This window comes from Mus musculus, chromosome 19, assembly GCF_000001635.26.
Source record: "Mus musculus strain C57BL/6J chromosome 19, GRCm38.p6 C57BL/6J".
Classification (NCBI taxonomy): domain Eukaryota; kingdom Metazoa; phylum Chordata; class Mammalia; order Rodentia; family Muridae; genus Mus; species Mus musculus.
In genome coordinates, this window is record NC_000085.6 from 6,183,985 (window position 1) to 6,210,199 (window position 26,215).

At 43.3% G+C, this 26,215-nt stretch overlaps 1 protein-coding gene across 4 annotated transcripts in view; it reads left to right on the top strand.

Annotated features, from left to right (window-relative positions):
- Positions 1-360: 360 nt before the first annotated feature.
- Positions 361-26,215, top strand: part of Majin (membrane anchored junction protein) — a 39,886-nt gene continuing 14,031 nt past the window's right edge. For 2 of the 4 annotated variants that reach the window (NM_001165919.2, NM_001377075.1), the window contains exons 1-3: positions 361-598; positions 11,680-11,796; positions 22,234-22,279. In NM_001165919.2, the coding sequence (NP_001159391.1) occupies positions 11,696-11,796; positions 22,234-22,279 (147 nt within the window). In that variant the 5' untranslated portion in view covers positions 361-598; positions 11,680-11,695. Of the gene's footprint in view, positions 599-11,679; positions 11,797-12,131; positions 12,343-22,233; positions 22,280-26,215 lie in introns of those variants that run through there. The other 2 variants (XM_011248644.2, NM_001377074.1) reach the window with 2 other exon arrangements.

A 26,215-nucleotide genomic window follows, 5' to 3' on the forward strand; every position in this document is an offset into this window, starting at 1 on the left:
GCTGCTTGTAAAACACACACACACACACACACACACACACACAAGAATGGGGTTTTTTGTTTGTTTGTTTTTGGAGACAGGGTTTCTCTATATAGCTCTGGCTGTCCTGGAGCTCACTTTGTAGACCAGGCTGGCCTCGAACTCAGAAATCCGCCTGCCTCTGCCTCCCCAGTGCTGGGATTAAAGGCGTGTGCCATCATGCCCGGCGCGAGAAAGGTTTTTTTCAAGAAACAATAATAGTAGTTAAGGGATAGGTCATGAGGCTGCGCGTGACGCTCAGAAGTTAGGTGTTCTTGCGCAGGCTTCAGTTTTGTGAAACCCCGCCCTGCCTCAAATCTGCGCGTGCGCGGAGGATTTGGCGGGAAGTTCCAAGGCTTCGCTTGTGCACATCAAGCTAAAGGCCGAGTTCAGAGGAGACCGACGAGAACCTGAGTCCCTGGCCCGCAGTCTTTTGACTTCGACGTCCTCTCTTGGAAAAAAAAAAAAGATTTCTGAGCAGAAAGTCAAGCGTGGCCACCTTTCTGAGGTGCTGGAGGAACCCTAGTCAGTGTGCGAGCGACAAGTGTGGCTGTCAGCGCCTGAGCGCTTCGAGGCTGAGGTAACCGCCGCCCCGCTGCTGGTGTCCCCGGGCTTTGAGCGGGTTCCGCCTTGGAGGGAAGTTTCTGGGCCGGGCCCCACACGCAGCCTCTGGAGGACCCTGGTCCCTGAGGCCTGGCTTGGGGATTGCCCAACCCGGCCGTTGGCTATAAGGCCTTGAAGGGCAGGCTGGGCACTGGTGCAGACTGGAAGCTTGAAGAGGGTGGAGAGCTGGGGTGGCAGTGGCAGGGAATGGCCGCCATGAGCCTCCAGAGGGTAACCAGCTCAGAGATGATGAGAGCTATGTCTTCTGGGCTAGTGAGGAGTGCTCTTCAACCCTCTCATGTCCAGGGTGGTGCCATGTTTGCCTAGGACACCGATCCAGCTTTCTCAGACACTGCCCCCACCCAGTCCTTCTGTACAGAAACTTCCAGATAGTCAAAGGAAGTGTTCATTCTGGCTTTTAACTACTCCCTAACCCAGGTTTAATAGCGGCGCACACACACACACACACACACACACACACACACACACACACACACACGACTTTTTCATTGACATGCTTCCTGTCACATGTTTTGTTGTTTTTTTCTTGTGTTTTGGTTTGCTTTGCAGTCTTTGTTGCTTGGTGGTTTTGTTCATTTCTTTATTTTTTGTTTGTTTTGTTTGTTTGTTTTTGGTTTGGATACTCATGGAATCAGGGTCTCATGTAACCCAGGCTGGCCTGAAACTCAGCACATAGTTAAGGATGACCTTGAACTTCTGATCCTGCCTCCACCCTGAGTGCTAGGATCATAGGGATGGACTACTGACATATTTTCTGGGGCTGGAGAAATAGCTCATAGATTAAGTGCGCAGGTTCCTCTTAGAGGAACCAGATTTTGATTCCCAGCACTCATATGGGGGTCCACAGCCATCAGTAACTTCAGTTCCAGGGGATCTGATGTCCTCTTCTGGCCTTTGTGGGCACCAGGCTCAATGTGGTGTACTGACATATATAGAAGCAAAACACTGATATACACAAAATAATAATAGAAACAATTATATTTAAAGAAAAATATTTGGAGAAATTTCTTTCCTAAAATCCCCTGTTTCCCCAGGAAGGGCGTGTGTGTGTGTCTTTGGTTAGGTGTTCAGGTAACCGGGTATCTCTCAGCAAACTGGGTTTGCTTTTTTTTTTTTAACATTTCTTTTTCTTTTTTCATTTTCATGTATATGTAGTGTGTGTATGTGTATTCACATGTGTACGAGGCCTGAAGTTGATGTTAGAATTTGGCCTCCATTACTCTTCAACCTCACCAATTGAGGTGATGCCTCTCAATCAAACCTAGAGCTTGTGAGTGCAACCAGTCTTGCTAGGCAGCTTGCTGTGGAGATCCCTGTCTCTACCTCCTGAGGCTGGCATTCCAGCTCACCAGACATTTACATGGGTGCTGGAGGCCCTAACTTTGGTCTTCACACTTGCATGACAAACACTTTCATCTCTGAGCTATCTTGTCTACTTTCTTTCCTTTTTTAACAACAGGGTCTGACTCTTGAGCCCAAGCAGTCTTCACACTCATAACACTTCTCCTCCTTCATCCTCCTGAGGGCTAGGGTTTCAGGTGTGAGCCATGGTGCATAGCCACAGGAGTCATCTCTGACTGTCCCTGTCCTTCACCTGGTCAAGTCACTGGATCATGAGTGGGCATCTTTCAGGTCGCTCTACACTGCAGTTCTACTTTTATCACTAAAGACCATCCTACTGATAGCTTCTGTCTGGAACAACAGGAGTCTATGTAATGTGGTCCTGTTCATCTCTTGTTTTGAGTTGTCTTCAGTACTGTTCTGTTGCTGTGACGAGATACCATGACTAAGGCAACACTTATAAAAGAAAGCATTTAATTGGGGCTGGCGTACAGTTTCAGAGGGTTAGTCCATTATCATAGTGTCAAGCAGGCATGATGCTGGAGACAGAGCTGAGAGCTTCATCCTGATCCACAGGCAACATGCTGAGAGACACACAGGGCCTGACACTTCAAAGCCCATCCCTAGCAACACACTTACTCCAAGGCCACACCTACTCCAATAAATTCATACTTCCTAATCCTTCTTATCCTTCTCAAATAGTTTGTCAACTGGGGACCAAACATTCAAGCATGAGCCTATAGAGACCATTCTTATTCAAACCACCACACATTACAACAGTAAACTAGGCAGCTGTATCCTAGAAGTTGAAAGGAATAGGCAAGAGAATCAGGAATTTAAGATTATCTTTAGGTGCAGTTAAAGGCCTGCCTGGGCTGCTTGAGAACCTGTGTCAAAACAGCAAAGCAAAGCAAGCAAACAAACAAAAAACCACCAACCATCTAGTGTGCATGTTTGTGTATGTGTGTGTGTTATTTATATACACGTTAACGTGAGGATGTGTACAGATGAGTGCAGATGTGCATGCATGTGTTTGCATAAAGGCCAGAGGCTTCTATGATGCCTTTCAATTCTTTTTTATTTGGATAGGCTCTATAATCCATAAACAGCCTCATAAGGAAGGCCTTTGTTCCATCTCTGCACTTCCTCCCTAGATGATATCATCCCATCTGACAACTTCCAGTGCCGCTGACTCAACTTTGTATTTCCATCCTGGTTTCCATCCCTTGCAGAGTAGGACACTGCTTCCTCAGTATAACCATTTAGTTAGTGTATAAGTCCTGTCAGACTTCACAGAAACAGAACTATGGGTTCTATCCCCTACAGCTTTTTCTCCAGAATTGGCAGTTAAGAGTAAGCACTATGGCTTACCCAATTTCCAGAAGTCATCATTGATTCCTGTATCCTTCTCCTGCATTAATGTAATGTATCTCAAGTCCAGTTATCACTACAAAAGCTCCAGGTCCCAGTTAGCAGCAACGTTCTACCTACCGCTCAGCTTCTATCCTTTTCTTCCTAGCAGCCAGATATTAAAATGCCTAAAGCCAGTGACATGGTTCAGTGGGTAAAGGTACCTGCTGCCAAGCCTGCCGCTGAGTTCCATCTAGGGGTCCCGCTTGGCAGAACTGACCTCTGACCTCCTGGATTTGCTGTGGCATATTTGTACCTATAAACAAAATAAGAAATTCTGAGATTAAAGGTGTGTGCCACTACATGTGGCTGCTGGCCTAGTCCTAGCCTGGCTGTGTAACTCTGCCCAAATCAGATGACCTCAGGGTAGGCCTGTCAGTTTAGTGTGTGTAGTGGTAGGGATAGAACCGAGGGCCTCATGGATGCTGAGCAAGAAGTCTACAACTGAGCCTGAATTTCACTAAATTGCCTGTCTTCATAAACTTAGTGAGTACAATTTTATATCCCCAATATCTCACCAAAAATTGAATTAAAGCTAGTAAAATATTTCAAATTTCCTGAGTGAAGTTTTCTTCCCTTATATAACGAGGCGGTTTCTTCAGAGTGTTCCACTGTTCCATGCCAAGAACAAAGTTGTGTGTCCTTCCACACTTTCATGCCCCCTCCTTCTGCCTCTAAGGCCCTTGAGTTATGTATCTCAGAGACATAGGGCTTATAGCTCAACTTTGTGAAAGGAGCTTTCTTTATCTTGATGAGGCTGTTCTTCTGTCATTTGCCCTTCTGAAAATACAACGTTGCTTCTCTTTCTTTTGTAAACTTCTAGTTTGCTGCTTTAAGCAGCAGACCCAGTTGGTATAACCAAAATAAAAATAAAAATTCCTATTACCTGCAGTTTTACATCAAAATGATTCCTGGGACAGGTGAACTTGAGAAGCTTGGGGTAGGCGACCTTGTGAGAAGAGCTGGGGGGAGGCGGGATGCAGCATGCTCCTTGGTATGCTGATAGACACCACCACAATTTGTCACCAGTTTCTTTTGGACCTGATACTGGGTAGGGTAGTGAGCAAAGGAAATGCTGTTTCCTAGAGTAGGAGCACAGTCTGGGACCTACCTATTCAGCAGAGGTAACTTCCATTCTCTTTCAGTGTGGTTAAGGAGAAATGGAAGGTGTACTTAGCTGAGTCATTTAAGAGTTTGACTTCTGATTTATTGAGTTGTTTCCTAAGACATTTTAATTTTATTTTCAGAGTATCTTCACAACTATTGTTTACCCTTCCCTGCTAAACAAAATCAAATCTGGCACAGCTCTAAAGGCAAGTTTTTTGCAGCACAGAGGCCAATGTTAAAGGTTATTATGTTAAAGGTTTTTAGTAGAAAGGATCAGAAGAAACAGGTAAAAGAACAGAATGATGTTACTAAGCATGGAAGCATCCAAGAATCTGGAGCTGACCATCAGTCTCTTCCTGTTCATATTTTAACACATTTTATCTTGAGACAGGGTCGTACTATGTAGACAAGGCTGGCCTGCAACTCACAGATCCACCTACCTCTGCCTTTGGAGAGCTGGGATTAAGGGTGTATGCCACCAAACCTACACTTGGCACTATTTCTTTGCTTTCTGTGTAGCCCTGGCTAACCTGAAACTCACTATGGAGACCAGGCTGGCATCAAACTCAGAGATCATCTTGCCTCTGTTGAGAATATAGACACACACCACTCACCCTGCCCACTCTTGAAAAAAAATGCATCATGTGGCTTAACTCTTCATACCCCAAATCATAATTTTAATAACAACTAATCAGAAAAGTTGATATTTTGGTTTAATATATTTAAGCCAGAATGAGTTTGCCTGGAATTACCTGGAATTAATAAACTGACTAAACAATGATAGGCTGTGGTGAAAATTTCACAGACCAAAGGAATCATACTGTTTCTGTTTGTTTGTTTGTTTTGTCTTCGTTTCTTGAGACCAGGTTTCTCTCTGTGGACCAGGCTGTCCTCGAACTCAGAGATCCACCTGCCTCTGTCTCCCAAGTGCCAAGTGCTGGGATCAAAGGCGTGCGCCACCGCCTCCCAACCAGGAAGCATACTCTTCACAATCATCCAGACAGCACTATGACGGAGGAAGACATTTCCTCCTTTGCTGAGGTTGCTTCCCTCCAGTGTCCTCTAAAATTAAATAGTTGGAACTGTAAGTGCCTTGTCTGCAAAAATCTCGTTGAAAGAAACAGGCTTTCAGAGATTCTGAATCTACTTCGGCTTTAACAGGAAGGATCTCTGGAGCCTACCAAAGACTTTGGAAAGAGGAGAAAGTGGTTACATACCTTTGATCTCAATCCTGAAACCTGGGGCATGGGTGTGTACCATCAGTAGGATCCCCCTATGTTGTTGCCACACACATTTGTGGTCTCAGCAGCTTACCAGGTTAGATTTGCTGTGTTCATGTATTTTGAGTAAATGTAGACACTCTTTATTCTCCAATGCGGTATCCGTGTTTAGTGACTAGTGATTGCACTTCCCTACTGTAACCACCCATGACCAATAATTATCATGCTCAGTAGCATTCGGTCCCTCATAGGTTCTGCCTACTGACCCAGATGTTTCTTTATATGAAACAAATTACTCAAACCTTGAAAATTCTTTCTAAGATGTCTTTGAAATCTAATACTAGCCAGGCGTGGTGGCGCACACCTTTAATCCCAGCACTCGGGAGGCAGAGGCAGGCAGATTTCTGAGTTCGAGGCCAGCCTGGTCTACAAAGTGAGTTCCAGGACAGCCAGGGCTACACAGAGAGACCCTGTCTCGAACCACCACCACCACCATCACCGCCACCACCACCATCACCACCATCACCACCACCACCATCACCACCACCACCACCATCACCACCATCACCACCACCACCACCACCACCACCACCATCACCACCACCACCACCACCACCACCACCACATCACCACCATCACCACCACCACCACCACCACCACCATCACCACCACCACCACCACCACCACCACCACCACCACCACCATCACCACCACCACCACCATCACCACCACCACCACCACCATCACCACCACCACCACCACCACCACCACCACCACCATCACCACCACCACCACCATCACCACCATCACCACCACCACCACCACCACCACCACCATCACCACCACCATCACCACCACCACCACCATCACCACCATCACCACCACCATCACCACCACCACCACCATCACCACCACCACCACCACCACCACCACCACCACCACATCACCACCATCACCACCACCACCACCACCACCACCATCACCACCACCACCACCACCACCACCACCACCATCACCACCCCTCCAAAAACAAAGAAAAGAACAAGGCAAAGGTGCGGTCTCCTAAGCTCTATGTCTGTGGTACAGCTTCCTGTAACTTTCCTGGATTTGTTTTCTCCCATCCAGAGTTTTAGACTTTGACCTTTATTCTATAAGGTCCCATCAACTTAATAGTTGCTGACACCTAATGTCACCATGACTACAGTAGTCTGTAGCTGGTCTTGGTTGCTTTCGGGTTCTTCTTTTTTTTCCCACCTTTTATCTCCCCACCCCCTCTGTCTTACCCCCATCACTAAATAGAAGAGAAAGAAGGATAGACTGGGGGAGGGGGGGAATAGAGATCCCTGAATCTAATTTCCTTCATTTTGTTTCTTCTTTGAACGTGACAATTAACCACAACTACCCCCCCCCCAATGACCACCAACCACCAATCCTGCCTATTGAGGCTCTAGCATTTACTTACTCTCTGAAAAGTTCCCAAGGGGCTGAAGAGATGGCTCAGTGGTTAAGAGCACTGAATGCTTTTCCAGGGGTCCTGAGTTCAATTCCCAGCAACCACATAGTGGCTCACAATCATCTGTAATGGGATCTGAAGCCCTGTTCTGGTGTGTCTGACAGCTACAGTGTACTCATATAAATAAAATAAGTGACTCTTTAAAAAAAAAAAAGAAAGAAAATTTCCCAGAATTCCAAATTTCACACAACTGCAGAAACTATCTGGAGCTGACAAAACCACACCCCCAATGAAGGACCAGGCAAATCATGGCTGCTGTGGTCAGTCTGAAGCAGCCCCACATCCCACGCCTGGGATTAAAACAAAAGCACATTCTTATATTTCTGTTGTTTTATTTTATTTTATTGGTTATTTTATTTATTTACATTTCAAATGTTATTTTTAAATTTTATTGGTTATTTTATTTACATTTCAAATGTTATTTTTTTTATTTTTATTTTTTGAGAAAGCAAAATTCTAGAATTGTCACTACAGTAGCCAAAGTTGGAAAATAGCCCTGTAAAATTCTTGAGCTACTACTGCCATGTGGTTGTTTTGTACTATGCTGTCTAATCTTTATTTTCAAATGAAGTAATTATTGTGTGGTGTTTGTATCTGAAGCAGGCAGCCAGCAATTAATAGGGACAGGCCTCAGCTAGAAGAGAGCTGTTTTTTATTTTCTCAGCCAGCCAGCCATGGTGCAACACATGAAGCTTACTCTCTGGACTTTCCTTTTTAGCACATGTCCTTCACTTCTTTTTCTTACGTGCCCCAGGCCATAGGCTATGGGAAGAAGACTGGATCTGCAGCGCTCTGAATAGCTTGAGTTTCTGAGGCAAACCTAAGCCTCACCAGGTGGGCTCCCTGCCTACTTAGAAAAATCATCTGAATCCAACGCTGATCCACTTCACCTTGGATTCCTGCCATCCCCTGAGCAAGGGAAAATTACCATTTTTCCCCCTCAGGATGTGCGCAGCATTTCCTCTCTGGTAGCTTTGCAGATGGCAAAAATTACTTTTCATTTTTGACTGAAATTCTAGTCTAAATAGTCCTGGCCTCCAAACAGCCAAGATCAGACACTGGGATATCTCCTTACTTACAGCCCAGACTTGAACTTTGGAAATTTCAAGAAATTCAGTTTCTTTGGCACATAAATTTTTTAAAGACTTATTTATTTCATGTTATGAGTACACTGTAACTGTACAGATGGTTGTGAGCCATCATGTGGTTGTTGGGAATTGAACTCAGGACCTCTGCTCACTCCAGCCCCACTCACTCTGCCGCCCCACCCCCCTTGCTCTGCACATATCTTTTATAATGCTGCCACAGATTTTTCTCTGCTGAACAGAAAGGGTGTAAGATAATACAGAGGAAAAAATGATGGAATGAGTACAGAATGTGACAGTGTATGCATGCAATACCAGAACTCTGGGAGACTGAGGCAGGAAGGTTGTTGTGAATGAGACGCAGGTCTGGGCCACAGTAGCCACATTAGTGAGCTCAAGGCTTTGTTGGGATGCATATGCATATGCATATGGACTCAGTAGTGTGATCTTATGTTTATAATCTTGGTTTCTTCCTCTCTATAACTTGAAGAAGTTAGGCTAACAAAGTAGTTGATGGACATACACTCCTTCAGAAGTGCTTCAGCTTCCTCTTCTGTCAAGTTTATGCTGCCTGGTGCATAAGCTGCAAGTGACACAGAATAGGGGGTAGCAAAAGTGGTTGTTAGCTAGTCACAAGCTTGTTTCAGTAAATATTGTTTGGGGGTTTCTACCCCACCTTAGATGATTTAGTTCCCAAATAAAAAACACAAAACCTTTATATTTATAATAAGCCTTAAAGAATTAGAGCTGGGCAGATATCAACCCTCTGTGCTATTTTGTCTACTTTCCTGTCAGTAACCCTGACATTATTTGTCATGTTCTGCCAACAGGCTGGCTCTCATGGTCATGCCCTCAGGATCCACCTACCCCATGGTACCTTCCTTCTTCCTCCACTTTCCTCTGTGGTCCCTGCCCTAGACACCAAGCCCAGGCACTGAAGCCCTGCCAACCTCTCTTCTGCCCAGCTACAGGCTGCAGGCCTCTTTAATCAACCAATAGTTTTAAATAAGGAGCTAGGTTTTCACAACAAAAGCTGGCATAATGAAGAATTCACTGTCTTGAGGCAATTAGACTTTGAGATATAGAATTTAGTATTAAAATACATAGCAACAAACCAAACCTCATCACCAGCTATTTAGAAGGTTGAGGCAGGAAGATCCCCTGAGCTCAGCAGCTCAGCTATAGTGAAGCTGTACTGGAGACAGCTACAGTGTACTTGTATAAAAATAAATAAATCTTAAAAAACAAAACCTGCCGGGCGTGGTGGCGCACGCCTTTAATCCCAGCACTCGGGAGGCAGAGGCAGGCGAATTTCTGAGTTCGAGGCCAGCCTGGTCTACAGAGTGAGTTCCAGGACAGCCAAGGCTATAAAGAGAAACCCTGTCTCGAAAAAAAAAAAAAAAAAAACCAAAAAAAAAAACAAAACAAAACCTGTTTTGTGTTCAGGGTCAATCTGAACCACATAGGACCCTGTGTTCAAAAAGCAAATCAACCATTGTCACTGTGTAGGGAAACCATTGTCACTGTGTAGGGAAACCATTGTCACTGTGTAGGAAACCATTGTCACTGTGTAGGAAACCATTGTCACTGTGTAGGAAACCATTGTCACTGTGTAGGAAACCATTGCCACTGTGTAGGGAAACCATTGTCACTGTGTAGGAAACCATTGTCACTGTGTAGGAAACCATTGTCACTGTGTAGGGAAACCATTGTCACTGTGTAGGAAACCATTGTCACTGTGTAGGAAACCATTGTCACTGTGTAGGAAACCATTGCCACTGTGTAGGAAACCATTGTCACTGTGTAGGAAACCATTGTCACTGTGTAGGAAACCATTGCCACTGTGTAGGGAAACCGAGGCGCAGGCCTACGGCTGCAGAACCGCCATGAGCTTGAAGGCAGCCTCGGCTACACTGTTCCTAGCCAGCCTGGCTTACAAAGTAAGGACTTGCCTGAAATGTTTCTTATTAAAGAGGAAAAGATGGAGAGAAGAGAAGAGAGACTGATGTTCAAAAATCCAGTAGGAACATTAGGGCTGACCAAAATTCTGTTTTGTGTTCATTACATCTCAGTTGTTTCTATTAAAATCAATGTCCAGGAGTTGTATACAACTCGGTAACTTTGATCCTTGGAAACTCTAGACCTCTTTATTATTAAAAGTCCTGCACGTAAAGGCCAAGAGACTGCAATGTTTATGATTGGTGCTTTAACATGTAGACTTTCTAAACTACAGAAAAGCCCTAGAGAGGCTGGAGGTGTGGGCTGGAGAGGTGGCTCAGAGGTTAGTTAAGAGCACTGGCTGCTCTTTCGGAGGTCCTGAGTTCAATTCCCAGCAACCACATGGTGATTCACAACCATCCATAATGGGATCTGATGCCCTCTTCTGGCATGTAGAAAAATCAGTGTCACTGATTTTTATCTCTGAACTCATGCAAAATGTGACTTGTCCTGGTTTGCTTTCTGTTGGTGCAATACGTCATCATGACCAAAAAGAACTAGGAGAGGAAAGGGTTGGCTTAGAGGTTGCAGTTGATCATCAGGGAGAGCCAAGGCGAGAACTGGAGCAGAGAGCATGGAGGAATGCTTTTACTGCATTGCTCGCCTTGACTCGCTCAGTTTCCCATACAACTCAGGACCACCTGCCCAGCGGTGGCACTTCCCACAATGGCTGGGTCCTCTCACATCCGCCATTAATCAAGACCGTGCCTCACATATTGGCCCACAGGCCAATCTGATGGAAGCATTTTCTCAGTTGAGGTTCCCTCTTCCAAACTAGTCTAGCTAGTGTCAAGTCAACAAACAAACACTATAACTAATCAGCACAGTCATAAAATAAAAAATGAAATCTTGAATGTTGCATATGCCTTTAATCCCAGCACTTGGGAGGCAGAGGCAGGTAGATCTCTGAGTTCAAGGCCAACCTGATCTAGAGAGTAAGTCCTAGGACAACCAGGGCTACACCATGTCTCAAAAGAAACCATGTCTCAAAACAAACAAACAAACAAACTTGAATTTTGTCTTTTTGCCTTTATATAAATATGGTTCCGATATAGCATGTATCCTCCCTATAGCATGTATCCTCCCTATAGCATGTATCCTCACTATAGCATGTATCCTCACTATAGCATGTATCCTCACTATAGCATGTATCCTCACTATAGCATGTATCTTCACTATATGGGTAAGAGAATGGTCCAGGTAATCAACAGCTGTGCTGCATGAGCCTGCTTCATGGCCACTGATATTATGTTGAACATTTTACCCCTGAAGAGATGCTGTGGATTAAATAGGCTTCCTTTCCTATATTTTAAGGAGCTATCTTTAGCTTATTACTGATTAATATTTCTACTTTTTTTTTTAGGCTGCCGTCAAAAACAATGAGTTTAAAACCATTCACCTACCCATTTCCAGAGACAAGGTTCCTTCATGCAGGACCCAATGTGTATAAGTTCAAAATCAGATATGGCAACAGTATCAGGTAATTTGAAAGATAGGGACAGAGCTCATGCAAGCACATGCACGTGCATTCCCCCAGGCCATCCTCTCTCTGCCTCCCTCAGTCCAGAGAAGTGGCTGCAGTAGCACCTGGCCGCCAGGCTCTTTCCCGGGGACTTAGAATTCATTATGTTTGTTGTTGATATAATGTCCTAAATTAGGGACAATATACCTTTGAGGAGATATTTCTCAGAATTATTTCTGCTTGGCCTCATCTCAAAACATACATACATACATACATACATACATACATACATACATAAAACTGTAAATATTTGAAATTTTTTGTCAGTTAAAGAGCACTGATGTCTCTTCCAGATGCTGCTTCTGTTCCCTGAACTTCTGTGCTGGTTTCTCCTGTAACTTTACTTGTAGTGGCTCTGATGCCTTCTAGTCTAACCTCCACGGGCGCCACATGCATGTAGTACACAGCATACATACAGGCTCTATCTATCTATCTGTGAAATAAAACAGGGGCTGGAGAGATGGCTCAGCAGTGTGTATTACTCTCCCAAAGGACCCGAATAAGGTAAGATTCTCAGAACCCAAGTCAAGTGACTTACAACTGCCTATGACTCTGGCTCCAGGGGATATGACACCTGGTGCCTCTGAGGGAACCCACACACAACCATATATCCACATATCCATACACTTACACATCCATACACATCCACACACATCCATATATATGCACACACATCCATACATATGCACACACATCTATACACCTATATACACACACAACCATACATACACATATCCATACACCCATACATATCCATATACACACACTTCCAGACACCTATATACACACACACATCCATGCACTCACACACATCCATACATATACACTCACACAGACACAAGTATATACATGATTAAAAATAAATATTTCAGAGACTGGTGGATCTCTATGAGATCGAGGTCAGTGTGGTCTGTGGAACCAGTTCTAGCTAGCTAAGGCTACATAGTGAAACCCTGTCTCAAAAATAAGTAAATGTTTATTTATTTTTAATTAATTAATTAAGAAACAGGAAAAAACCCAGAATGCCCCCTTTCAGCACTTGTATTCAGCCCAACCCTGGAGTTCTAGCCAGAGCTCTTTGACAGGAGGTAAAGTATACAAGCTGAAAAGAAGCAAACTATCTTGATTTGAAGAGGAGATAATCGTATTCACAGAAAGCCTTTAAGAACACAGACACATGCAAATATATACACCCAAACACACATGTACACACACGTACTCACACATACACACAAATTATGAAATAACAGAAATTAAAAAAAAACAATTCCCTTTAAAATAATGTTAAAAGCATCAAAGTACAATAAATTGTACCTTGAAAATTATAAATCCTTGCTGAAAGAAATTAAAACTTCATTCATTTTGCTTATGGTTTTGTTTTGAGATGGGTCTTGCTGTGCAGCCATGATCTCCAACTTATGGTCTTATTTTAGCCCCTGGATGCTGGGATCAGAAGTCTACACCACCACACTAAGCTTTTTAAACAAGTTTTATTAAATGAAGTTCTGTATCTATGGCTGGCATTTTGCATGTGGATCCCCACGGGATTCCTTGGAACTTGAGTCACAGTCAGTTGTGAGATGCCTGACATGAGTGCTTGGAACTACTGAGCAGATACAATGTGTCAGATAAATTCCAGGCATTTAATTAAAAATGAAGAACCCAGACACATGCTGGTAATCATAGCACTGAGGAGATGGAGGTGGGAGAGTCAGGTGTTCAAAGCCAGCCTGGAATAAGTGAGATTCTGTCTCAAAACAAGCCAGCAAGCAATAAGTCAGTTCTATAAATGAGCAAATTTTCATTTGGATTTGGATTTAATTTTGGATTTGGCATTAGTTTATTAAGACACCAAAGAAACAAGCAACAAAAGAAATAATAAACTGGAATTTATTTTTTAATTATTTAAAGAGAATTTTGAGAGAGAGTCTCACTCTGTAGCCCTGATTGGCCTGGAACTCTATATAGACTAGACCAGCTTTGAATGGATAGAGATTCTCCTGCCTCTGCCTCCCCAGTTCTGGGATTAAAGGTCTCTGCCATCACTTCTGGCTATTTAATTTTTAAAAATTGTCAAAGATCATTTTAACAGTAGTGATGGAGAAAGTATTTACAAATCACGTATCTTTGAGGTTTTTAATATCCAGAATGTATAAAGAAATGCCAAGAGGTTGGCGAGAAGGCTCGGTGGTTAAGAGTACTTACTGCTCTTGCAGAGGATTGGGCTTCGGTTCCCAGCACCTAGATCAGGTGGCTCACAATCACCTAGAAGTCCAGTTCCCAGGGGTGCGACACTTTGTGGCCTCCTAGGACATGTACACACGTGATATACAGAAACTCATACATTTACATTTCTACAAATCTCATTAATGTCCAGCTTAATAGAAGAGCCCTAGAGTATTGGAGGCTGGAGAGATGGCTCAGTGGTTAAAAGGGCTTGATGCACAGTTATGAGAAGCACAGTTCAAATTCTAGCACTCACAAAAGAGCTGGGATTCACATGAGTGCCTGTAACTCCAGCTCTGAGGGATCTGACACTCTTCTCTGGTCTTTGCATATGCACAAGCAGATGTGACCTCATATATGTATACCTACACTCATGCAAACTCCTACAAAATAAAATCTTCAAAAATAAACAGCACTAGAATATTGTATCTGCTTGGACATTCAGTCTTGAAAATATTTTGGTTTGGGAATGATATGAGAGAAAGACCAGTTCATATAGATCTGTACTGGGGAAAGGTAGGAATATATTAGTAGCCCTTTCAGGTCACTATAGATATTCTCTTGACGCTATATAAATCTTGCCTGGGCTGAAGGTTTAGCTCACTAGTAAAGCACTTAGCTAGAATGTAGTGGGTTCAATCTCTAGTACCATAAAACAGAAGCAAAAACTTGGACAAGTAGGAGTTTGGGGTTTTTACATGGCAGTTTAAGGTTAGTTGCATTGAAGATCTGAAATTATGATTACAGTTTTTGAATCTACTACATTAAGATTCATTGGTCTACTTTTTCTTGTCGTTTGAGGTGCTTTGTTTGTATAGCCCAAGCATCCTTGTGCTTCAGCTTCTTGAATGCTGGGCTGCAACTACCATTTCCAACTTTTGAGTTTCTGGATATGGGGGAGTTTTGTTTTGTTTTGTTTTGTTTTGACAGGGTCTCATTGTGTAGCTCTGGCTGTCCTAAAACTCATGTAGACCAGGCTGGCATTGAACTCACAGAAATCCACCTGCCTGTGCCTCCTGAGTACTGGGGTTAAAGACATGTGCCACTAAGCAGGGCCTGGGTTGTGTTTTGATGAATGCTTACTCAGCCTGATGTTAAAGTATGAAGCATTCCATTAGTCATCTGGGAGATGTTGGTTCACTGACTTATATAGATTGTCCAAATAATGGCAGAATTCATTATATAATACCAAGTAATAGATGTTGGGGCTGGAGAGATGGCTCCGTGGTTGAGAGCACTGGCTGTTTTTAACCAAAGAACCTGGGTTCAATTCTCTGCACTCACATGGCAGCTTACAACTGTTTATAATTCCAGTTCCAGGGGATCTGACACCCCCATACAGACATACATACAGGCAGAATACCAATGTACATAAAAACAAACAAATTGTTTTTTATAAAATAGTAAGTAATACTTGTTAATAGTGCTACCAGACTTATCTGGGGAGTGCTTAAGTTATGAAAGCTGTCAAAACCCACAGTGATGGATATAAGTTTCCAAATTTCAATTGTTTCCCTTGAAAACCCAAAACTTATTATTGACAACAAATATTGTCAGTTATTTTCCTTGATTGGACATGTCCCACCTTACTCATTTTTTAGAAAATACAAGTATTTTTCCATAATGCTTCCTGTCTTACTATATATTGTATTAGTCAGGGTTCTCTAGAGGGACAGAACTTATAGAATAAAATTTTAACCCAGTCATAAATATATCTAACATGATATAACTATCCATTGCACAACTGTAGATGTATTACAAATTTTAGAATAGGTGGCAATGTATCTTGAGTGACATTCTATTAGTATTTCAAACTTAAAGATGATAACCACTGATAGTCTCTTTATTGATGTTTATTGCATGATAAAGAAATCAAGGAGAGAAAACACAAGTATCTGCACAAACACTTATGTCAAGTCTAACCCTTGTTTCTGCAGCTGATCACATGGTCTTACCTGATATTTATAACTACTGTCTTTTACTGCCCATTCTATATTTCCTCGACCCTCAGCAAGCACCTCAGTAGGTCTTGGTTCTGTTCTTAGAGGAATGGCCTATACCTTCATTTCTGAGGCGTCTAAGCCCTTTGTCATGCTGCCTGGATTAGGCTGTTGTAGTTTCCCAGTGACTTTCATCACAGACCATGCTAGCACCAAGGATCTTCTGCACTCAGACATAATCTCTCTTACCTCCATTGTGTAGAAGCAATCCAATTTCCCCTTGGTAATCTGAATCAATCACTGCACCAACCACTGTTATTTGTTTCTTAGCCTGATGGCTTAAGTGGCCGGGGGTAGTCTGAGCTTCCAGATCAAAGGAATGTTTGGTTTTTTCTTCTGGCAGGAGTGCTCCCCCATTTGGAACCTAAATTTCTAGGCCAGAAGATTTTAAGGGTTCAGAAACGGGAAGCAAAAATTTCCTAGTGGATCACTAGAGTGATAGTGAGTGGAACTATCCCCTCTTCCTCCCTTTAATTCCTGAGCCTGTGGATCCTGGCTCTCTGACAAATTATTCCATATATTGGACACTGATTCAAAGCATAGCCTGCCTTCTGCAGAACCCTGCTGCAGCTCTCCAGGCTGGCACTTTAACTGTGTCTTCAAAGGGCAGGTCCATCTTTGTATTGGGCAGCTGCTTCAGGATGTTGGGGAACATATGACAAGTGGTTTCCATGATTGTGAGACCATTGGTGAACTTCTCTGCCTGTAAAATGAGTTCCTTTGTCAGAAGCAATGCTGTATGGAATAATAGAATGGTAGATGAGGCGCTCTGTAAGTCCACGGATGGTGGTTGTGCCAGAAGCTCCACATGCAGGAAAGACAAATCCATAACCAGAATAAGTATCCACTGCAGTGAGGACAAAACATGGTCCTTCAAGCCGGGCGTGGTGGCGCACGCCTTTAATCCCAGCACTTGGGAGGCAGAGGCAGGCGGATTTCTGAGTTCGAGGCCAGCCAGGTCTACAGAGTGAGTTCCAGGACAGCCAGGGCTACACAGAGAAACCCTGTCTTGAAAACAAACAAACAAAAAACCAAAACAAAACAAAACAAAAAAACATTGTCTTTCTATGGAGGAAGTAGCTCAATGTAGTCAGCCTGCCACCGGTTGCTGACTGGTCACCCTGGGAAATGGTGCCAGATCTGAGGCTGTGTTGGTATTTGGCAGATCTGGTACTCAGAAGCAACTTTAAGCAGGCCAGCCTTGTTGAGTGGAGGTCCATGTTGTCAAGCCTATGTATAACTCCCATCTCTGCCACCATGGCTCCTTTGTTCATGGGATTAGGCAATGGTAGGGATGCTTGGAAAGGAAAGGGAAAGGCTGACTGTCCACAGAACAGATCTTCCTGTCTACTTGATTATTAAATTCCTCTGCTGAAGCCACCTTTGGATCAGCATTTACATGTGACACAAGTATCTTCATTGCTTTGCCCATTTAGAGAGATCTGGTCACATACTTCTTCCCCAGATTCATTTCTCACCAATTTTCCAATCATGTTTTTTTCAAGTCCCTGACAATCGAGCCAACTCACTGGCTACAGTCCATGAATCAGAGAACAATTGTACTTGTGGTCATTTTTCCTTTCAAACAAAATATATGACCATGTGCACTGATTGAAGTTCTACCCATTCTAAAGATTCCCCTTTGCTAGTTTCTCAGGGCTGTCCCACAAAGGGGTTGTAATGCTGCTGCTGTCCAGGCCCAGGTGGTGTCTGTATAACGTGCAGAACCCTAAGTAAACCAAGCTCTAGTTTTCTTTTCCTCGATCAACCAATCTCAGGACATATCTTAGCCACAAGCTTTTCTACCCAGCCTTTTTGCTCCTGAAATAATGTCTCTGAGACTTGATTATTTATGAATAAATGCCTAGGCCATAAGCTTTGACTTGTTCCCCAACTAGCTTGTAACCTCTATAACTCATTTATTCTAGTCTATATCTACCACATAGCTAGTTGCCTCTCCTTAGTTTCATTTGTCTGGCTCCTCTGAGTCTGGGGCAAAATCTCCCACTCTTGACTCTTTCCCAGAATTCCTCTCTCTCTCTGACAGATGTCCCATCTTCTAATCTTGCCTCAGCTCATTGGCCATCAACTTTGTGTTGACAGGCGATGCACAGACACGGTGCACAGAGATTGTCTTTGCACATACCCCATAGGGCTATGGATACAGGCTTGAAAGCACTTGGTATTATAATGGGAGTGGAAACCATAGGCATTTGGATAAAGTCTTCATGTAACTTGCTTGTGCATTCAAGACCTGCTTGGGCCCAATCATGTATGTACCATTTTTATTTGATAATGGATTGCGGCTATGCACATTCTACTTCATGACTTGATGTATTAAATTAATACCCAGCTCATGGTGAGCAGCTCAGGTCACATGGTAACGTGGTGACCCATTGTCAAATGTTCAGTTTTTACTAGGGTCCAATAGCAGGCCAAGAGCTCTCTTTCAAAGTTGTCTGCAGAATAGTTGTCTACAGATGATGGTAGAGCCTTGCTCCAAAATTCCAAAGGCTTCAAACAGTATCCCTCTCTGTCACTGACTCCTCAAGTACTATCAGATCTGCTAGATCACTATGGTCCAAGTGGTAAAGCAGACTGCACAGCAGCCTGGACATGTTGAAGAGCCTTCTCCTTTTCTAGGCCCCACTCAAAGCTAGCAGCTTTTCTTTTTCTTTTTTTGTTTAAATATTATTGCCGGGCGTGGTGGCGCACGCCTTTAATCCCAGCACTCGGGAGGCAGAGGCGGGTGGATTTCTGATTTCGAGGCCAGCCTGGTCTACAAAGTGAGTTCCAGGACAGCCAGAGCTATAAAGAGAAACCCTGTCTCGAAAAACCAAAAAAAAAAAAAATATTATTTATTATACGTAAGTACACTGTAGCTGTCTTCAGACACCCCAGAAGAGGGCATCAGATCTCATTACGGATGGTTATGAGCCATCATGTGGTTGATGGGATTTGAACTCACGACCTTCAGAAGAGCAGTCGGCACTCTTAACCGCTGAGCCATCTCTCCAGCCTGCTAGCAGCTTTTCAAGTCGCTTGATATATTGGCTGGAGTAACACCCAAGTGAGGAACATGTCTTCAGAATCCAAACAGGCCCTCTAAACATGTTCCCTGCCCACCCCCTTGGCAGTAGGAAGAGCCAGGTACAATAACCTATCTTTCACTTTAGAAGGAATATCTATCTCTGCATGCCCTACACCACTGAAATCCCAAGAATTTGAGATAGAAGGCCTTTGAATTTTGGTTTGATTTATTTTCTATCCTCTGATGCGCATGTGTGTTACCAACAAGTCCAAAGTGGTTGCTACCACCTGCTCACTTGGTTCAATCAGCATAATGTCAGCAACGTAGTGGACCAATGTGATATTTTGTGAAAGATTCAGGTCATCAAGATCTTTTCTGAGTTACATCATTGGGCTCAAAAGTTAATAAAATGTTTGCAGTAAAACTGTAAAAGTATACTGCTGGCCTTGCCAACCAAAAGCAAATTACTTCTGGTGGTCCTTATGGACAGGCACTGAGAAAAGGGCATTTGCTAGATCAATAGCTGCATACCATGTACCAGGAGATGTGTTAATGTGTTCAAGTAAGGACACCGCATCTGCACACCAGCTGCAATTGGAGTCACTGCTTGGTTGAGTTTTCAATTGTCCACTCTCATTCTCCATGATCCATGTGTCTCTTGTACTGGCCAAACAGGAGAGTTAAAGGGAGATGTGGTGAGAGCCACCATCCTTCCTCCTCGATGGTTTCTACAATTCCTCCAGGAATACAATACTGCTTTTGATTCACCTTTTTCCCTGATAGAGGTAACTCTAAAGGCTTCCATTTAGCCTTTCCAACCATAGTAGATCACTCCATAGGTCAGGGAATCTAAGTATATCTGTCCCAGTTATACATTCTGAAACTGAGAAAATAACCACATGACGAGTATGGGAACTCACTGAACCTACTGTGAGCTAGACTTCAGCCAAATCACATGGCCCCCATAAACATGTAGTTTAACTGGAGGTCCGGACGTTTCTTAGAGTCTCCCAGAATCAGCATCAGTTCAGAACCAGTACCTATCAGACCCCAGAATATCTGATTGCTTCCCTTCCCCCAATGTATATACTACACTTTTAAAAGGCTGTGTGTCCCTCTGGGGAAGGACTAGAGAAAGGTTAACAGTAAAACTCAGGAATTTATCAAGGTCCTTCCACGGGGGAACCTGGTTGTGGTTTCATTTGAGGGATTCTGGGTCTGCAAACTGGCAGAAACTGGTTCACAGCCCGAGATTCCTTTTGCTACCATCCATTTGTTTGAGAATTTTTCCACTTACACAGATCAAACAAAACATGCAGTAGTAGGCTTCTTATCTATTTCATGCCTGGAAACCCCATGCTTGATTAGCCAGTACCAAAGGTCCATGTGAGTCATGCCACCAAAATCACTTTGTGCTGTGCTTATGGGTCCAGTCATTCTGGACAGTGTTTTTTCTGTGCTGCCCATTAGGCAATTCAGTGCTGCCTCAGGGCCCCTGCTACTTTGGGGCCCAAATAAATTCACTACATTCAATTCAACCAACTAGGCAGTAGCGTCTCCAACCCAAAGGTCTGACACAAGGAAAAGGGCAACAGCAAAGCTCTTCTGATGTGCTGGTGCCCATCTTACAGAATTAGTGAAGGGCTGCCTTTCTGGCCTTTCCACTGTGGACTATCAGCTTTTACACAGCATATCCACTTTAGCATTGTAGCCTCCCTATGCCATGAATCCCTTCATCAACATTAAGCCAAGGATATCAGGTATCCCCCAGCTCCTTTTCAGTAGGCCGTCTTTTGAGAAATATTTCAGCCAACCATTCAAGCAAAATCTTTGACATCTGTACAAGCTTACATATTAAACCCAGATTCTGCACTCAGTGGGCCTGTATCAATAAACTCAGCCTGATTCGGTTTTATGTTATCCTACACCCTTGAAATCTATTCCCACACATATTCTCCAGGCTTCGGCCTGGTTGAATTAGCAAACTCATTAAGCTCCTTAGTAGTGTAGTGAGTTTCCTCATGGACTACACTTTCTTTCTTTTCATTTTCTTTTACTTCTTTTCCTTTCTGGACAAGGTATCTCTGTGTAGCTTTGGCTGTCTTGGAACTCACTCTGTAGTTTAGGCTGGCCTCTAACTCACAGAGATCCTCCTGTCTCTGCCTCTCATGTGCTGGGATTGAAGGCTTATACCACCATGCCCAGCTTACACTTTTTACCACCCCTCTAAGAGCCTGCATAGCCTTGAGTCTGGTTGTAGGTCTAGAGACAACTATTGGTGGATCCTGAGGATCATTAGCAATGTCTAGCATTTCCTTCAGGAAAGTCACTGCTGATATAGCAGACAGTGAAGGTCGGATTTCCTCAGTCAGCAGTGGAAAAGGCAGTATTTCAGGGGGTGGGGATCCGAGTACATCTACTGCAGGTGGAGAGACTGTTCCTCAGGTGATTAAACTCTGGAATCTGAGGGTTCAAAGTTCTCAGTTTCAATAGGGTTCTCCCACACATAGCCATCTCAAATTATAGTATCCCATTCCCTAACCAGTAAGTGCCCTTAGCTTAACTGTTGATACCTTCCAAGCTAGGACCTGAATTTTTGCTGTAATTCAGCCAACTTCATAGGTAAGGCTTTTGTTTGATTTTCCACAACTGAGTTCTGTGGCTCCAGGGAAGAAGATACACTCACAGTTTTAATCCAGCAGAGACAGGAAGATCTCTGTGAGACTGAGGCCAGTCTGGTCTACAGAGTGAGTTCCAGGATGGCCAGGGCTACACAGAGAAACCCTGTCTCAAAAAAAAAAAAAACAAACAAACAAACAAACAAAAACTTACTCAAAAAAAATTAGAGAAACTCTGTCTCAAAAAACCATATATGTGTGTATATATGTATATAATTTATTAACTATATATAGTCTTATATATACATATATATATAAAATCTAAAAACTTTTAAACCATTACAGCAGAAATATAAGATCTTGCAAGTTTTACAGAGAAGACTTTGGGGGGCAACCTTGTACCAATTCTCAAACACACTGTGTAAGGTGAGCACTGGGTCAACCACAGACTGTAATATATCTTGTTTCAGATACTAGACAGGACTTGCTTTCTTATGGTACTTCTCTGTTTCCCTTCTAGAGGAGAAGAAATAGAGGATAAGGAAGTCATCGTCCAGGAGCTGGAGGTAGGAGGAAAATGAAGCAACTTCTGAAGAAATGATTTACTCCTGAAGTCAAGGATGAATCACACCCAAACTTCTTTTTGTTGGTGGTGGTAGTGGTTGTTTTGTTGAGACAGGGTTTCTCTGTGTAGCCCTGGCTGTCCTGGAACTCACTCTGTAGACCAGGCTGGCCTCCAACTCAGAAATCCGCCTGCCTCTAAGTGATGCGCTTAAAAGCATGGGCCAGCCGGATGGTAGTGGTGCACGCCTTTAATCCCAGCACTCGGGAGGCAGAGGCAGGCGGATTCCTGAGTTCGAGGCCAGCCTGGTCTACAAAGTGAGTTCCAAGACAGCCAAGGCTACACAGAGAAACCCTGTCTTAAAAACAAACAAACAAACAAAAAAACCATGTGCTACCACTGCCGAGCTTCATACCCAGACTTCTATTATTTCCTACAAACCGAGTCACAAGCCCCACCTGCTAAGTTGGTATCTCCATGCAAAGAAGCCACGATTTTTCCAGGAAAATTTAAAGCCCATGTCCTTTTTCAATTCTCACTAAAGTATGAGTGCCTTTGAGACCGGTTGTTGTTTCCACTGGGGTTCCCAGACAGGGCAGCTCTGTTGTGGCAGTTGGCACAAAGAAGCTTCCGGAGGACTGCTGCCTTCCAGGGCTCCAGGAATGCCACCACCCCAACCACCGCCTGGTGTTTGACGTTCAGGAAACTGGGCAGTAAATACACTGACAAGTGCCTGTGTCTTCATTTTAATTGGAAACATTTGCCATCATTTTGTTCCAAGTTCAAGTTCATTCCTTTTCTACACAGCTCTGCCTGTTAGAGATTTCCAGAAAGAAGGCTGAGCAGGGATAGAGCTTTGTAAACTGGTGAAAGCATTGGGCCAGCAGTTAGGATTCTGGGGGCTGGCCCTGTATTAAAGTCTGTTCTTTCACCTGTCAAAAGAGGTTAATCTGTTTCCAAGATTATGGTGTGGATTTCAAATAGATGTGTCCAACGCTGGGTACACATATAGTTAGAAAGCATTTGCATACATTTATGTGCATATTAAAGTTTGCAAACTGCTCTTTTGTTTGTTTGGCTTGGTTTTAATTTATTTTGGACACGGGGTTCTCACTATATATTCCTGCCTGGCCTGAAACTTGTGTAGATAAGTCTTGCTTTGAACTTTCAGAGATCCTTCTGCCTCTGCCACCCAAGTCTAGGATTATAAGTTTGAGCCTCTACTATCGGTCCTTTGTGTGCATTTGTGTGTGTGTGAGTGAGTGTGTGTGTGTTTCATTTTTGCAGTGAGTTCTTTTATCCTAGGCTGGCATGTGTAGCTGAGGATGTCCTTGAATTTCTGATCCTCCTGCCTGGAATTAGAGGTGTATGTCATCACACACACACACACACACACACACACACACACACACACACACACATCTAGTTTATACAGTTCTGGAACTAAACCCAGGACTTCATGCATACTAAGTAATGACTCTGCCATCCATCTAAGTTGCATCTCAACTCTTTTGTTTGTTTATTTGTTTTGTTTTGCTTTTTTATTGTTTGTTGTTTTGAGATAGGATTTCTTTGTATGTAGCCCTGGCTGCCCTGTAAATCACTCTGTAGACTAGGCTGGTGTCAATTTCACAGAAATCTGACTGCCTCAGCCTCCCAAGTGCTGGGATTAAAGGCATATGCTACCACTGCCCAGCTTCCAATTCTTTTCTTCTTTTATTTTTGTTTATTCATTTTACATGTATGGGTACTTTGCCTGCATATATATCTTTGTACCCCATGTGTATCAGATGCCTAAAAAGGCCAAAAAGAGGGTATTGAATCCCTTGGGACTAGAGTTACAGATGGTTGAACTCTGATCCTCTGGGAAAGCAGTCAGTGCTCTGAACCATCTCTCCAGTCTCTTTTCTTGGTTTTTGAAATAAGCTCTTGTTTGGTAGTAACCCTTGATAGACTGTTGCTTGTCATGAAGCCCAGACATACCTGGAACTAATAGCAATCCTCCTGCTTCAGCTTTCCAAGTGCTGGAAACATGTCTGGCTCCAAAGTATTTAAAAAAAAATTTGAGACAAGATCGCATTATGATCCTCAGGTTGGCCCTGAATTCATACTCCTCCTCCTGCCTTAGCCTCCCAGGTGTGATTACAAGCATGTGCCACCGTACCTAGCAGTAAATACTTTTTATGTTTTCTTTCATTTTTACAGATTTTATTTATTCATATTATATGTATAGATGCTTTACCTACATGCATGTCTATGTACCAAATGCCATGTGCTTGTGGAAGCCAGAAGAGGATGTTGGGTCCTCGGAACTAGAGTTCCTGGTTTTGAGCAGCCATGTGGGTGCTGAAATCAAATCAGAGTCCTCTAGAAGAACAGCCCTTGCCACTGAGCCATCTCTAGTGAGAATTCTAGAATCTTGATTTCTTTAAAAACAACAGGAATATTATAAGAATGTGCTTTCATTTTAATCCCAGGTGTAGGGATGTGGCGCTGCTTCAGACTGACCACAAAGCCAACCACGATCTGCCTCCTGCTCTATCAGAAGTGTGGTTTTGTTAGCTGTAGATGGTGTGGTGTTTGGTATTTTGGGAACTCTTCAGAGGGTGTTTAATGCTGAGCCCCATCCGTGGGGCTGATGGTTGTCGGTCCTTTAGGGAGGGTGGCTGTGCTTTATTAATGGTCGTGCTCAAGAAGACACAAGGGGAAAGAAATTAGATTCAGGGGTCACTCTCCCTCTCTCCCCTCTCTCCTTCTTTCTCTCCTACCTAGTGATGCTAGGTGAAACCAGGGGGGAATAAAGAGTAGGAAAAAGAAGGAGAACCCACAGAGTAGCAACGAGAAGCTACACCCATGTCTGGATCCCTACGTGTTCTCATTCATTCCTTATCACTTTCAGGGACAACATAGTAATCATTCTGTTTTATTCGTTTTGAAAATATGAACTGAGAAGTAGTGTAGTCTAATTATCCAAAATACCAGTTCTAGAAGCTGTAAAAGTGCCTACGAAAACATGAGTGCCTGAGTTCAGATCCAAAGCAGCCATAGCAGCTGAGCTCAGCATTGAAACCCCAGTGCTAAGGCAGCAGAGACATTGGATCCCTGGAGCTCATAGGCTGGCCAGCTTCACCAAACATGGGCTCAGCCTCAGTGAGCAACCCTGTCTCCAGAACTAAAGTAGAGGGATGGGGGAAGACATCCAGTGTTGATCTATGGCCCTTTATATGTGCACACAGGTTCATATGGACACACACACATACCCACAGAACACACGTGTACACCAAAAAATGCCATCATAGTAGATACTAGCTACCATTGTAAGCAATACATGGTGCTAGTATAGCAGATATAACATCAAATGACAATTTCTGTTTCCCAGGGACCAAACCTGAGGAAAACGAAGCCTACAAAAGTAAAATTACAAAAGTTGGAACCAAAACTCAGAATGTTTTCCATAGAAAATAAGTGGTCTTGGGCTAGGGACTTAGTTCAGTGGGAGAATACGTGACACACAAGCCCATGGGTTCAATTACAGTACCCACTTCTCCCCCTAAAAAAGGTCATAGAAAAAACCTTAAATGCATCAATTAATTAATTTGTGTGTGTGTGTGTGTGTGTGTGTGTGTGTGTACACTCACGCACACATGCTTATGCACCACAACTCATATGTGGAAATTAAAGGACAACTTGTAAGAATTGGTTCTCTCCTACCATATGGGTTTCAGAGATTAAACTCAGACTCTCAAACCTAGTAACAGGCTTTTCTCCACTGAGCCAGCCTGCAGTCCAAGCAGTCATTTTATAATGCCAAATTATTTAGACTCCTCAAGATTAATTATGGACTAATTAGCAGTTAAAGCAAGACTTTTTGACTTGAGCAAAAGCAAAGTAACTATATGCCAATAAGTATTGTCACTATCGTTTACTCATATCTGGTGTT